Source organism: Chrysemys picta, chromosome 2, assembly GCF_011386835.1.
Source record: "Chrysemys picta bellii isolate R12L10 chromosome 2, ASM1138683v2, whole genome shotgun sequence".
NCBI classification, from domain to species: Eukaryota; Metazoa; Chordata; order Testudines; family Emydidae; genus Chrysemys; species Chrysemys picta.
Genome location: NC_088792.1, coordinates 285707810 through 285722620, shown reverse-complemented (window position 1 = coordinate 285722620; position 14811 = coordinate 285707810). Strand labels below are relative to the sequence as shown.

The window sequence follows — 14811 nt, the reverse complement described above, 5'->3', positions numbered from 1 at the left end:
GGGAATTCACTCAGAATCTCTCTTGTGAAGTTCTTTCAGAGCAACAGAATGGCCTTATTTCCAGCCGCCACAGAGCCATGGCTTTAGAATAAAAGACTAACTCCTCCTCTTCCTTTCAGGCCTTCTCAAGACTCACTATAGCTCTGATTAGGTCAAAACCCAAAACAAAGGCACCACTTTTATTTATTTTTTAGCCACTGAGAGTAGCTTACATTAGCTTCTCATGTGGCATCAGCTTATTTCACTTGTCTTCTCCTGGTCACCCCAGGGTGGGGATAGGCACAGGGCATCACCTCCTTGCCCTCACCTAGGTAGCAGGCTCTGGTGGGTAGGGAATCTGTGTTAGTCTGTGAGGTTCCATGCCTATCTGTAGAGATGGACATTTTCTACAGCACCCATCACGGTACCTGAGAATATGCTTAGATGATAAAATTAAATTTGCATGTAGAAGTCCCCAGTGGACTTCGTGAAGTCTTGTCTCTCCTCCTTGCTTAAAAGGAGGTACTGCTTGGGGAATATACTAATTCTAGAATAGGTGATAATGTGCTTCATGCTGAGAGGAGGTCATGGTCTTATAAATGCAGCTTAAGACTGCTATGTGGCCAACACAGCTGCAAGAAAGTCTCTAAAGGAGAAACTACAGGCCTCAGCTTTGGTTCATGATATTATTATGTAGGGGGCCAATAAAAACTTAGTTCTTGATTGCAAAAGAGATAATGTGGATTTGGAAACCTACCCTAGTTTAAAAAAAAAAAGCGATGGACAGGAAATAAGTGCAACTTATTTAGGAGTGGAAAAAGAATGAGATCATATTTGTTTTGATTAATAACTGATGTGGGGGTGGGAAACGTAGCTTGTAAAAAGATTCCAGGTAATTTATAATCTACTGGGGACTAACTGTTCTGGATATTTTGAAATCATACAAAGAGACTGACTTGAGTGAGTGACTGGTATAAGCAGGGATGGACGTTTGTGATTACTGTTGAGCAGCATTCAGCCTGCAGACTAACATAGCAGATGGCATGACCTCTGTTCCTCAGCTTCTAATACTCTGATTAGTGCTCAGATGTGACACAAAAATTAATCTATGCAGGCATTACAAAGATTGGAGAAAGACAGAGAGGGAGATCATGAACTTTCTGGAGGAATTAAATGAGTCACTGGGACTAAAAACTAGCTGACCCACAAACCTCAGGTGTAAGATGCTAAAAAACAAATGAATAACCCCGAGGACGATTGTTTTAAGGAGCAAATACTGAACTCTCAAAAGGTCCACACCCATTTTGCAAACACTCTGCTTCTTCACCAAAGTGAATTTAATATAAGAGATTGAATCTTGCCATTCTTAGCAAGAATGAGGAATCTTGCAGCCACAGAGACCTATTCTGTGATTGTGCCAGTTATTCCAAGATAAGATGGAGCAGGCTGGGGGACCACAAAGGAGCATCTATCTAGGTGCTAGTCAAGTGGAGGAAAACAGAGTCACTAAGAACAGACAAGTAAGTCTCAATGACAATTTCCAAGAGAACCTGTTAAGAATCATCACAGCAGATTCAAGGAGACTAAAAGGTCTAAAAAAAATTGGTTCAGAAGGAATCTAAGACTCTTAGGGATCCCTTAAAATGGATATCATACTGCTACATTCATGAAAAATCCCATCCCTAACCACAAGAACTTTAATTAACCAAATCCTTATGTACCTCTTTGAAGGGATAGAGGTGAGGCAAACAGAACACAGGTGGGGATGCTGACATATATACACACACGGCAAAGGAGACAGAGCTCTGAGAAGCAACAGATGTTTTCTTTGAGAGGATTTCCTCCCCAGCCGTATTTTAACATGATCACACACTGTAGCAGAGGCAGGTCTCCACATGGACAATGGCAACACTTAAAATCGTTTGATTGATTTGAGAGATGTACAGGAAACTCTCCTTTTAACCAGTAAAAGCTAAGCTAAAATACAGTAATGACTTTAATAATGTTTCCCCACCCAAATCAAGATCTTTACCTACACAACTTTATCTTTTAGGGTATCACAGCTTTGGCAAAGGTGAAAGTTGATAATTCCACAGGGGTAACAAGCAAAGAAGAGATGACACTAGATTTTGATAATCCCTCAGGCCAAATTTTTCGAAAATGACTAGTGATTTGGGTTTATCTATTTTTCAGTGCCCAATCTGGGACATCTTAAAGGAGCCAGATTCTCAAAACATGCCAAGCACCCCCACTCTTAATATCCAATCCCTTTAAGATGTCTCCAATTAAGCACCCAAAAACCTCAGTCACTTTGGGAAACTCTGGCCTTCCTGTATGCCTCCAGGAACATCCTAACCACAGACGTGAGATGAGGCAAGGCAGCATTAAACTTAATATTTTCATTATACAGCAGCCTGGGAAGTTGCCCTCTTTGGATTTGCCCACAATACTATGTAGTTTCCGATAAGACAGATGCACTGTGCTGCTCACAGAGTCATGAGTTTATAAAAGCAAGCATTAGAACAAGTGCTCTGTTCACTGCCTTTTTAGTTGAATATTACATCTCACCATTTAAACAAATCAACTTTCATGAGCTAGTTTTCAATTCCCACCCTCGCTCCTCAGCCAGTCAGAAAATGCAGTAAAATTGTACTGGAAAGACGGGTATTAACCTGGATCATGTAGCACAGGGTTATGGGAGGGGTGGCTTAAGCATAGGAATGCAAGTCAGGATCTTCAGACTTACTGCTTTTAGGAAATGCATTTGATCTCTCTGCCTCCTTTTCCTCCACCCACTGTAAAACTGAGTAACCCTCCCACCGCCCTGTGAGATACTTAGTAAAGCCTTTTGAAGATTAGAAGTGCTATCACACAGTATCATTACTGAACAGTTGTTAGAATGAGCACTATGCAACAGCTACAGTAGGTAGTAACTAAGATCTAGATTCTAGTCTTTAGCTACTCTCGCCATTTTAAAATGCAACGAATTTTAAACTGAAGGAAAGAAGGAAATTCAGCCAGCATTTTACCTCAAGACATTTTTACCTATGAGAAAACAAGCAGATAATCTAAAATGAAGGTTCTTCCCATTTAAAGTGAGAGACCATCACAAGATGGAACAGAAGTTTGAGAGCATAGGTGCTTTTGAAAAATCTCACCTAAGTGAGGGTAGGTACGTAACTCCCATTGAAAGCTAAATGAGAGTTAGGCACCTAACTCAGTCAGGTACTTTTGGAAAAACTCTCCCCCATAGAGTGCATCTCCTCTGGTAGTCTGCACTCAAATGAACAAAGAACAGTTGCCTGTTTCTGCTGACCAGAGTCCCTGGAGATTTAAAAATGTAGTATAAAGAAAAAAAGCTACACTACAGTTTTCAGTGAGGACATTTCTTCCAAAGCCAGTCAAGAGAGGGCACATGGGATGGCTTTTAAACTTAAGTAGGAATTTCCTTGCTTGATTATTTCCTGCATAACCTTAAGCCCAATCTCAAAACATAATGAGCAACTGTAATTAAATGAAGTTAGTAGTAACCTCTCAGGCCTTTACTGGATATTAAAGGCATTTCCGTGTGCAGTTGCTACAGTTGCACAAGTCACATTCTGAGTGAAATTCAAGGTTTAACTCAAGATTTTAGCCATCCTTTGCAGTGGATGTTAAACCAGGTAAGTAAACATACAGCATCTCCTCTGTCAACAGGTGTCCATAATCTTTGTTGCATGCACAAAACAGTCAGAACGCAGCACGGATTGTATGTACGTAGAGTACAGCATGTTAAGAAAGCTATGGGAATGAATAAGGTATGGGTCATTAAGTTACACAAGTTGTGTCCAGCACTGAAGTTTATTGCCTCTGACAAACCAGGATTAGAGCCAGTATTATTCTAGCAAGTCCGTTCTAGGCCCAAAAAGCCTGCCAAACATTACATTCAGTGTCCAACACAAAAGGAAAACAAAGTGTTCTGCAGAAATGTGCTAGAGCTGTTTCAGTGTTGTGAAAGAGTGAGAGGTTGGTCTCATGCAAAGTGGAGGGGACAAAAGATAGACGAGGCCCCTTACATGTCATCTGGTAATTCCTGCTGACTTAAGATGTGTGTACATGGGGAAATTTACAAGTATAATTATACTGCTGTAGTTATACTTGTATAAATCCTCACGTGGACACTTATTCTGTTACAGGAGCATCTACATAGGGAGACATGCTAACAAGTAAGCTTGGCAAAAGTCAGATTTTTTAAAAATAATTTTGATGGATAATAGTTTACTTTTAACCATTTTTTATTTTTATCAATTTAAATGTTCACAGTTTGGGAACTAATGGGGGGGGAAAATCAGACAACTTAATGACAGCAGATGTTGAGATTCAAAAAGTTAAAGCTTTGTAACCAAAGCACAAATTGTCATCACATCAAAATATACAAAATAAATATCCTTAAATCAAACTAATAAGTTCTCAAGCAGCATTTTTCTTACTTTGCCTATCTGTAAATTTCTATTATTATTGATGGATATATTTTTCTGTCCATTTGGGCAAGGGGGTGGGGGCACATGAAATCAACATTTACTGATAAAAATATAATTGTTTGACACCAAAGTATGCTGGTAACTTTCCTCATGCAGACAAGCCCTTATCAATGCTTTGTTTTGACATAGTTATCAAACATCATACTTTGCACCTTAATGCTTATGGATGCTTCTTAGACAAGATTGATAGGTGTGCTTTCTGATACCACACCTAGGAGACTGGTGCTGACTAACCATGTTGCGCTCCAGCTGGAGCCATTCAGAGGTGATGCTAATTAGTAGGCCTGAAGGAGTCTAAACTCCCACCTAACAGTTAAAGTATAAGGGAGCCAATGTTAGTACAACTCACAAAGAAGTTACAGGTGGAGGACTATAGCAATGAAAATTCTACTCATGTGACCCTCTGCCTGTGATTAATGTCAGTTTAACTCCAGGATTAAGTCATACTAAGGGCACGTCTTCACTAGCAACGTTATTAACGTGGCTTGTGTAGTCGGGGCAGAGCACTGGCAGGGCCAGCTCTCCCAGCACTATATTAAAAAACCTCACCTCCACGAGGGAAATAGCTCCCAGCACTGGTGCACTGTCACTTTACAGTGCTGAAACTTGCAGCGCTTAGGGGGGTGTTTTTTCCACACCTGAGTGAGAAAGTTGCAGCGCTGTGAAGTGCCAGTGTAGACAAGCCCTATGAAATGATACATAATGGAGAACAGGTTGCATGTTGAGAAGTGTGAAGATGCATGTAGATGTTGAGGGAGAAGCCAGACATACACTCCAGTAAAGGTTTAAAACTTTTACACTTCAGAAGTAACCTTTAATACATCCAGATGGGCATCTTCACATATCAGGGAGCGGCTGATGCTTTTGAACATTTGATCATTTTCTGGAGCAGTTCTCTCAACTCCTTCCCCTCTACCAATTAGGTATTTAGCAGCATGAAAACAGAATTAGCTATTCCTGAGACCTGTTCCTTACTTGAGGTCATAGATGCAGACTTGCAATGTATTTATTTATTTGGTGTATGTAATCCAGTCGTTCTTATCAACGATGTTCAAGGCACAAAGATCTCCAGGAAGTTGAGACATTTTGCAGTCATCAACAACGTGTGTCATGGTTTGTGGCTGCCCACATTGACATAGTGAACTGTCTCTAAAACACCACAGAAATTCCATGTTCACACTCCTGAGCGACATTAGTTATACGAACACAAGTGGTAGTGTAGACATAGCCGCAGACTGTAAACGCTTTAGGGCACGGACTGTCTTTTTGTTTTGTGTCTGTACAGCACCTACCACAACAGGGTCCTGGTCCATGACTATGGTTCTTAGGCATTATAGTAATGCAATGCATCAATAATAAGGGACCATTAAGTATTTCACTTCTAAGTTTAGGTTTGAATGCCGCCTGGGGCAACTGTGACTGATGATTGTTTGGTGCCTTACAATGTATGAACTGAGGTGAACTTGTACTAACTAGCTCATTTTCTGGTGTTCACATCTCGCACACACCCACCCCAAAAAAAAAAAAAAAAAAAATCTTACTGGCAGTCCCAGCAGAGATAAAAGATTGAATGTTCCATGGAGTCTGAATGATCCTAGCCTCAGAGGCCATACATCTAGGAAAGGTTGAGGAGCCTTGGTGGGGCAGCATGTGGACAATTTATACTACTGCAGGTTTTGTTTTATGCTAACCACAAAGACTTGAATCTACAAGGCTGCCAATTTAGCACCTCACACACAGTGAGTTACCACCACAGGGTAATTGAACTTACAAATATTGCACACTTAAATCTGCAAATTTGCTACAATAGGGAAACAATGCACATTTTGTACAGGAGAAAGAGTGTATGAGAGTGTTTTGTTCTGCATTTCAAACTTTCTGAAAACCCAATTCTGTAGTTTTTGCTCAGGAAGAGTTCTCAGTGATTCTGATGAGAGAGTACTGCTGAATTAAGATGGCAGGATTTAGCCACTATATGGTAAATTAGAGATAGTAAAAGCTAAAAGAAATTAAGCCCATGAATAGCAACCACAGAGACAACACTAGGTACATACTCTAAAAAGCTAAAGCTGTGTCAGGTTTTTATCCGCCTTAGTTTTATTTCACTCCCAAAATACCAAAAGCAATTAGAGTCCACCACTGACAAGTTACAGTATTTCAGACTCTCTATAAAACCATTTGGAGATACAATAGCTAAAGATACGTGCCATTGGGGTTGTGCCTATTTTTGCCAGGGGTGAATTTGGCAGTCTCGCTGTTTTATGTTTACTTGTCTAGCTTACAACAGTTTTGAGATATTTATTTAAAAAAAATGCAAATATCTACATTACTCATATGCTATAACTCTATGGGCCAAATTTCAGTATAGTGGGGCTTTTTTGGAAAAAAAATCCATTTTCTACAGACTTACAGAGGGTTATAATTAGAAATGCTAGCTTGGCTACCTGCTGCAGCACAAAAGGAAGACATTGCTATAATTAAATGAAACATTTTAAGTCTAGGACCCCAATCCTGCCTCTGGATCCATTCATGTGGATCCAATGTAGAGTTCAGGACATAGTCCAAGGCCTAGTTTAGGTTCTTATAATGCAAACACACATGGTGATGAATGCAGTATAAAAAAACATATACAGAACAGATATATGCATTACTGTACATAGCATCTGGGCAGGTGGGCCTTCCAGTACTGCTTAAAATACCGTCCTGGACAGGGATGCTTTTGAATTAGGGCCTATGGCAAGAAATCTACTGAAGTCAATGGGACTCACTAGAATAAGCATTACTTCCAGTGAGCAAATGTTTGAAGTGTCAGGCCCTTAATATTACCAGTTATTTCTAAGAGAAAAACTGTCAGATACTTTAGGACCAAAGTTTAAATATTATAAAAATTTCATTGTCTAGTCACATTTCAAAGAAAACTGGTAGTGGTGGTTGAAATGAAGCATAAGAATAGATTAAAAAAATCTAATATTTTTAGCCCAAGAAAATCCACTTAAGGAGCTACCAACATTTGAGAAGCAATGCATGTTGTGGTAGCACAGCAGATCTAACAGGCAGATCATCCAGATTGATATTTTGTCCTTTTACATAGGAAAAGTTACTGTCCTGCAGCAAGCTCTATTATGTGTTTAATATAGCAATACAGCCTCAAACTCACACAGCACCACACTATAAGCGAGTTCCATTTTTCTGAGGGAGGCTGCATTACAAGATATGCTTTATAACAATACACCATTAAAAAAAGGCTATTATAATAGCTGCATGACAATTTTTTAATGAGTCTGTTTATTTGTTAAAACTCTCTAAAAAGATTCTCAATGTTGACTGATACACTGAACAAAAGATAAAGGATAAATAAATAAATAAATAAAATCAAGTCCAAATGCTCCAACCTGTAAAAAGTTACTCTAATCATGGGGGGGGGGGGGGAGAGGGGGGAAGGAGAGTGAGTGAGGGAAATCACTAAAATGAGACATGATGGTGCAGGCATCGAGCAGTTTGCATGTCACAAAAGTTAGGGCGGTAGACCAGTTCTGTGCACAAGTAGGGAACAGACGTATCAGCACCTCAGTGACAGAACATTAGCCTGTACATAAGATAACTGTTACTGTAGTATCTGTCAGGTTTCAGAGTAGCAGCCGTGTTAGTCTGTATCCGCAAAAAGAACAGAAGTATTTATGGCTTTACTGTTTTGTGGAGAATCACAGATACTACAAAAAGAACAGGAGTACTTGTGGCACCTTAGAGACTAACAAATTTATTTGAGCATTATTAGTCTCTAAGGTGCCATAAGTACTCCTGTTCTTTTTGTAGTATCTGTGATTCTCCACAAAACAGTAAAGCCATAGCAACCACATCAACACAGTTCTCTTTCTGAGCAATGAATGCATTACAGTTACTGATTCTTCTTTAAAGAGACACCGCCAACTTGTAGGGGTTTTTTTTTTTTTTTTTATAAAGTGTCAAGTCATTACAGGTGCTACAGTTGTTCTTGAGTTCTCAGGTCAGTTTCTGTGGTTTTACAACCATGTTTTCTTACTTGAGATGTTTCTCTCCTGCCTGTTGCTGTCAGAGGACCCCACGCACACAGTAAATGGACTCCCTTGCAGAAGAGAAACCGTGAAACAAACTATAACAAAGTAGGCTAAACACACACACACACACACACACCCCTTACTAATCTTTTGTTATAGGTAGCACCTAAGGTGACCAGACAGCAAATGTGAAAAATCGGGACGGGGGTGGGAGGGTAATAGGAGCCTATATAAGAAAAAGACCCAAAAATCAGGACTGTCCCTATAAAACTGGGACATCTGGTCACCCTAGATTAGCACCTGCAGTTATAAATACCACAGGAAAATTCTGAGACAAATGTGACTTAAGTTGACTGTGTCCCTTTAAATTAAATCAGAAAGGTTAAAAATTAGTACTTGACTGAAGATTCTTTATTGATCTTTATCTAGACGAGGCTATGGATTCGAACCTACAGCCCTTACTAAGGCAAAACAGCTACTGAACTAAATGGGAGATTTGTTTGAGGAAGAGCTGTAGATATACATCAGATTACAATGACAGTTTACATCAAATTAGCAAACAAACTTTCAGAACACACAGAAATTGGCAAACTTCACACAGTTTCAAAAGCCATTATTTACCCACCTTAGGGTGGTTTTACAACTAGTGTTTGTAAAATACTTTGAATGCAAGAGTAGTACAGTAGCAATTTGCCAGCACACTACCTACATTAAAAACCCTCATATAAGCAATACTAACATTTTAAAGTTCTAAGAACACCCCTTGAAGTTTTCCCTCCCTCCTATTATTAATGTTGGTTGCATCACTAATTTAATTAGCAGTCAGATCTAGCAGATAAATTCATATACACTAAACAGCTCAAGTAGTAAACACATACGGTAAAACTGCCAGCATGGTGACTACCACATATGCCCACCTACTACAAAACCTTAGCTACATAAGCAAGAACACTATGCAATGCCATGCTGCTTACATTGTAGTAACAGTTAACAGTGAGAGGTAGAACACACACACACAATACTTTAGTGGGATGGGAATAGTCACTTTCCTGTGGGAAAGAAAGACAAGCTGAAACGTACCAGCAGCCGTCACCCAGTACCAACATGCACTGGCTAGCCCCCACCCCCTGCATCGGCCTGGCACCAGGGAGGTGTTCAGGCACCAGGGGCACCCCATCGTGGGAGAAGGGCGCTTCCCCCCCCCCCCCCCACTGCCCTGGCACGGAGGCGGCTGGCCCCCGGGGGGGGGGGGGAAGAGAAGGGCGCTCCCCACCCCCCACCCCTGGCACGGGGGAGGCTGGCCCCCGGGGGGGGGGGGGGGAGAAGGGCGCTCCCCCCCCCCTGCCCTGGCACAGGGGCGGCTGGCACCGGGAGGGGGGGAAGAGAAGGGCGCTCTCCCCCCCACTGCCCTGGCACGGGGGAGGCTGGCACCGGGAGGGGCGGGGAGAGAAGGGCGCTCCCCCCCCCACTGCCCTGGCACAGGGGAGGCTGGCACCGGGGGGGGGGAAGAGAAGGGCACTCTCCCCCCCACTGCCCTGGCACGGGGGAGGCTGGCACCGGGGGGGGTGGGGAGAGAGAAGGGCGCTCCCCCCCACTGCCCTGGCACGGGGGAGGCTGGCACCGGGGGGGGGGGAGAAGGGCGCTCCCCCCCACCCCACTGCCCTGGCACGGGGGAGGCTGGCACCGGGGGGGGGGTGGAAAAGAAGAGCGCTCCCCCCCCACCCCACTGCCCTGGCACGGGGGCGGCTGGCACGGGGGGGGGGGGGGAGAAGGGCGCTACCCCCCGGCACGGGGCCCGTTAGCCGCCTCGGGGGCTGCCCCGCGCCCCTCACTCACCTTCCGGACGCTGCCGCTCTCCGGGGGCCGCAGCAGGAGGAAGCCGCCGCCGTCTCCCGCCGCGTCCCCTCGGCCGCCCTCCGCGGGAACCATGGTGTCGGGGGGCGGCTGCTCCGCCGGGACCCGGGCGGCTCTGGGGGCGGCCCGCGCTCCCCTCAGCCAGGACGGCAGCCGCGGCTCTCTGGCTCCCACAACGGCGGCTAACCGCCAGCCCCAGGGAGGGGCGGGAGACAGGGACCGCTCCGGCCAATAGAGTGGCGGGCTGCCTTCGAGTGAAAGCGCCTGTGTCCAATAGCAGCGAGGACGGGGGGTGGGGCCAGTGGCGTCCCCGCCCCGCTCGCTGCCTAAACAGTGCCCGGGGGGAGGAGACCCTGTCGCCCCTGACAACGGTGGGAATTAGAACGCCGAGGACGTCACGGGGGCGGGGCCGCCCGAGCACGGCCTTGTCTGGAGACGCGCGCAGGGAGGACTGCACGCGGCCTCTGAACTCCCCCCCGCCCTGTCTCACAGCTGGGCCACCGCAACCCTCTTTCCTCCCGCCCCTGCCACATCTGGTCAACTGCACCCCCTCTCCCCCAGCCAGATCTGGGGCACACACACCCCTCTAGCCTTGTCTCACATCTGGGCCACTGCATCCCCTCTCTCCCAGCCAGATCTGGGGCACACACCCACCCCTCTAGCCTTGTCTCACATCTGGGCCACTGCACCCCCTCTCCCCCAGCCAGATCTGGGGCACACACACCCCTCTAGCCTTGTCTCACATCTGGGCCACTGCACCCCCCTCTCCCCCTGCCAGATCTGGGGCACACACACACCCCTCTAGCCTTGTCTCACATCTGGGCCACTGCACCCCCTCTCCCCCTGCCAGATCTGGGGCACACACACCCCTCTAGCCTTGTCTCACATCTGGGCCACTGCACCCCCTCTCTCCCAGCCAGATCTGGGGCACACACACACACCTCTAGCCTTGTCTCACATCTGGTCCCCTGCACCCCCTCTCCCCCAGCCAGATCTGGGGCACACACACCCCTCTAGCCTTGTCTCACATCTGGGCCACTGCATCCCCTCTCTCCCAGCCAGATCTGGGGCACACACCCACCCCTCTAGCCTTGTCTCACATCTGGTCCCCTGCACCCCCTCTCCCCCAGCCAGATCTGGGGCACACACACCCCTCTAGCCTTGTCTCACATCTGGTCCCCTGCACCCCCTCTCCCCCAGCCAGATCTGGGGCACACACACCCCTCTAGACTTGTCTCACATCTGGTCCACTGCACCCCCTCTCCCCCAGCCAGATCTGGGGCACACACACCCCCTCTAGCCTTGTCTCACATCTGGGCCACTGCATCCCCTCTCTCCCAGCCAGATCTGGGGCACACACCCACCCCTCTAGCCTTGTCTCACATCTGGGCCACTGCACCCCCTCTCCCCCAGCCAGATCTGGGGCACACACACCCCTCTAGCCTTGTCTCACATCTGGTCCACTGCACCCCCTCTCCCCCAGCCAGATCTGGGGCACACACACCCCTCTAGACTTGTCTCACATCTGGTCCACTGCACCCCCTCTCCCCCAGCCAGATCTGGGGCACACACACCCCTCTAGACTTGTCTCACATCTGGTCCACTGCACCCCCTCTCCCCCAGCCAGATCTGGGGCACACACACCCCTCTAGACCTGTCTCACATCTGGGCCACTGCACCCCCTCTCTCCCAGCCAGATCTGGGGCACACACACACACCCCTCTAGCCTTGTCTCACATCTGGGCCACTGCAACCCTCTCCGTTCCCACCCCTCCAACATCTGGTCCGTTGCTGTTTGGGGGAAGGCACTAGTAGCAATGCAAAATGCATGTAAATCCCTTGTCTCTGAGGCACTGCACTGCCCTTCCCTGCAGCAGCCTGAGCTGAACCCTCACCTCAGCCCTGTCCCAGTGGGAGTTTACACCACCTCCACCCCACTGTCACTGCAATTTGTGGTGCATTTGTCTAAGGGCAGGGTCTGCCCTACAGAATTACTTCCCTACAACTATGTTGCTCAGGGGTGTGAATCCACACCCTTAAGCGAAGTAGTTATGTCAACCTCAGTGTGGGTGTAGGGCGTGCTATGTCAGCAAGAGAGCTTCTCCTGCCAGCTCTAGTTTCTCTTCAAATGGTATCAATCCTTTGACTCTCATGGAGGCCCATTATTTACTCCAATGGGAGAGCTCTCTCCTGTTGGTTTAGAGCAGGGGTGGCCAACCTGAGCCTGAGAAGGAGCCAGAATGTACCAATGTGCATTGCCAAAGAGCCACAGTAATACATCAGCAGCCCCCTATCAACTCCCCCCCCCCAGCTCCTTGTGCCTCCCACCCACCAGCAGCCCCGCCCAGCGCCTCCCCCTACCTCCCGCTCAGCTGCTTCATGGTGTGCAGGAGGCTCTGGGTGGGGAGGAGCAAGGGCACGGCAGGCTCAGGGGAGGGGGCAGGACGGGGTGGAGTGGGGGCAGGAGCTGTGGCAGAGCCAGGGGTTGAGCAGTGAGCACCCCCTGGCCCATTGGAAAGTTGGTGCCTGTAGCTCCAGCCCCAGAGTTGGTGCCTATATGAGGAGCCGCATATTAACATCTCAAGAGCCACAGGTTGGCCACCCCTGGTTTAGAGCATCTTTATTAAAGCACTCCAGCGGTGCTGCTGCACCCAAGCGCCCTCAGTCAAGAAATCCAGTTCACCTTGGACCGAGGTAGGAGCAAAGCCTGTTCCTCTTGTGCTGCTTCTCTGTTGGCCTGTTATGTCCTGAAGTCCCTGGCTTTTTAGAGCAGTTTCTCTTTCAAACAAGCAAGTGCTAGGCAACGCTATCAAAAACTACAGCAGAGAGAATAGAAATTGGGTAGAAAAGCACTCAAGAGTCTGGAAATGCCATTCTTAAGGCTGCATGCGCAACACTAACTACTTCCCCCTCTGTATTCTAATGCATACAGTTTGGGTATTGGTCTATACTTAAAAGTTAAACAGACCTAGCTACATCACACATGGGTGTGAACAATTCTCCCTCCTGAATGCTGTAGTTAAGCTGATATAACCTCTTCCCCCCCCCCCCCCCCACACACACTCCTTGCCAGCTGGACGTAGCTAGGTTGATGGAAGAATTCCTTCATCAACGTAGCTATGGCCACTCAAGGAGATGTATCACCGTCCTACATCAATAGAAAAACCTCTTCTGTCAGTCTAGGAAGCAACGATGCTGTGGTGCTGCAGCAATAAAAGATATGACCTCACCCACCTCGTCTCTGAAACTGTCAGGCAGTGAGAATACTGAGGCTGTGGCTTATGATACGAAACAGGATTGATTCATTGTCACCTTGTCCTCATCTCTTTCCCAGAATTTATTGTAACCACCTGTAGACTCATGTTCATAGTCTTAGCACATCTGGGAACAGGGGAATTCCTTCTTATGTGTGTAAAGTAGTGCACCTAACAGAACAGGCTCTTGAGTCTTCATTAGGACCTCTAGATGCTACCGCAGTACAAATCTAAGCCTTTAATTACATGATCACATAATTTTTCCACAGGGGCCCTGCCTCATTCAGCGTGCAGCTTGAACGGTGCACAATTAGATAGGAGTGCACTCATTTAATAATAAGGAGTCTGGTGGCACCTTAAAGACTAACAGATTTATTTGGGCATAAGCTTTCATGAGTAAAAACCTCACTTCACTTTACTCACGAAAGCTTATGCCCAAATAAATCTGTTAGTCTTTAAGGTGCCACCAGACTCCTTGTTGTTTTTGTAGATACAGACTAACACGGCTACCCCCTGATACTCATTTAATAATGAGGGTCAAATTACTGTATTAAATATTAAACTTTTGTACTATTAAGTTAATAAAAGCCTATCCACTAACTTATCCCCACTTCTGCTTTTCCAGTACATCCTCTTGTCATCTTTTTCTGTTGTAGGCCCTTTAGGGCCAGGATCATACATCACATGTCATACAGTACTGAGCACACGGTCGCCATAACCCATTTAAAAAGGGTGCCTCTTATTTGGTCTCCTAACAGGCACAAATTGGCTTGGCAGCAGCAGGGAATTTAGGAGAAAGGTGGAGAGGGCTATCCAATCATAATACAGGATAGAGACGGAGATGCCCTGTGTTAACATTAAATTCATATCTTAACTCAGATGTAGTAGCTGATTTGCTATTTGGTCTGGTGTGTTTTTTAAACCTAGTTTTAGGACAGGGTTGGGTGTGGCACAAAGGGCTCAAAAGCGACTTTCCTTGGCTCACAATAGATCCATTCAGAGCTAGAGCACTTACCTGGTTGCTAGCTCTTTGCTGTGATGGTCCTGAGATCCCACAGCTTCCTTGGGGACAGGTTTAATCCCCCCATCCTGAGCTGCAAGCTCATACACCTCATTTATTGTTTGCATCACATGTCCAGTCCCAGCTTTCCCTAGATCTTTTACATTTCC

General features: G+C 46.2%; 1 protein-coding gene across 7 annotated transcripts in view; it reads right to left on the bottom strand.

The window, feature by feature from the left end:
* RHPN1 (rhophilin Rho GTPase binding protein 1) overlaps positions 1-10596 on the bottom strand; it is a 59301-nt gene extending 48705 nt beyond the window's left edge. For 4 of the 7 annotated variants that reach the window (XM_042860932.2, XM_065586336.1, XM_065586335.1 and 1 more), the window contains exon 1: positions 10370-10593. In XM_042860932.2, coding sequence (XP_042716866.2) covers positions 10370-10462 — 93 coding nt within the window. In that variant the 5' untranslated portion in view covers positions 10463-10593. Of the gene's footprint in view, positions 1-10369 lie in introns of all 7 variants that reach the window. The other 3 variants (XM_005291095.4, XM_065586337.1, XM_042860931.2) reach the window with 3 other exon arrangements.
* Positions 10597-14811: the final 4215 nt, after the last annotated feature.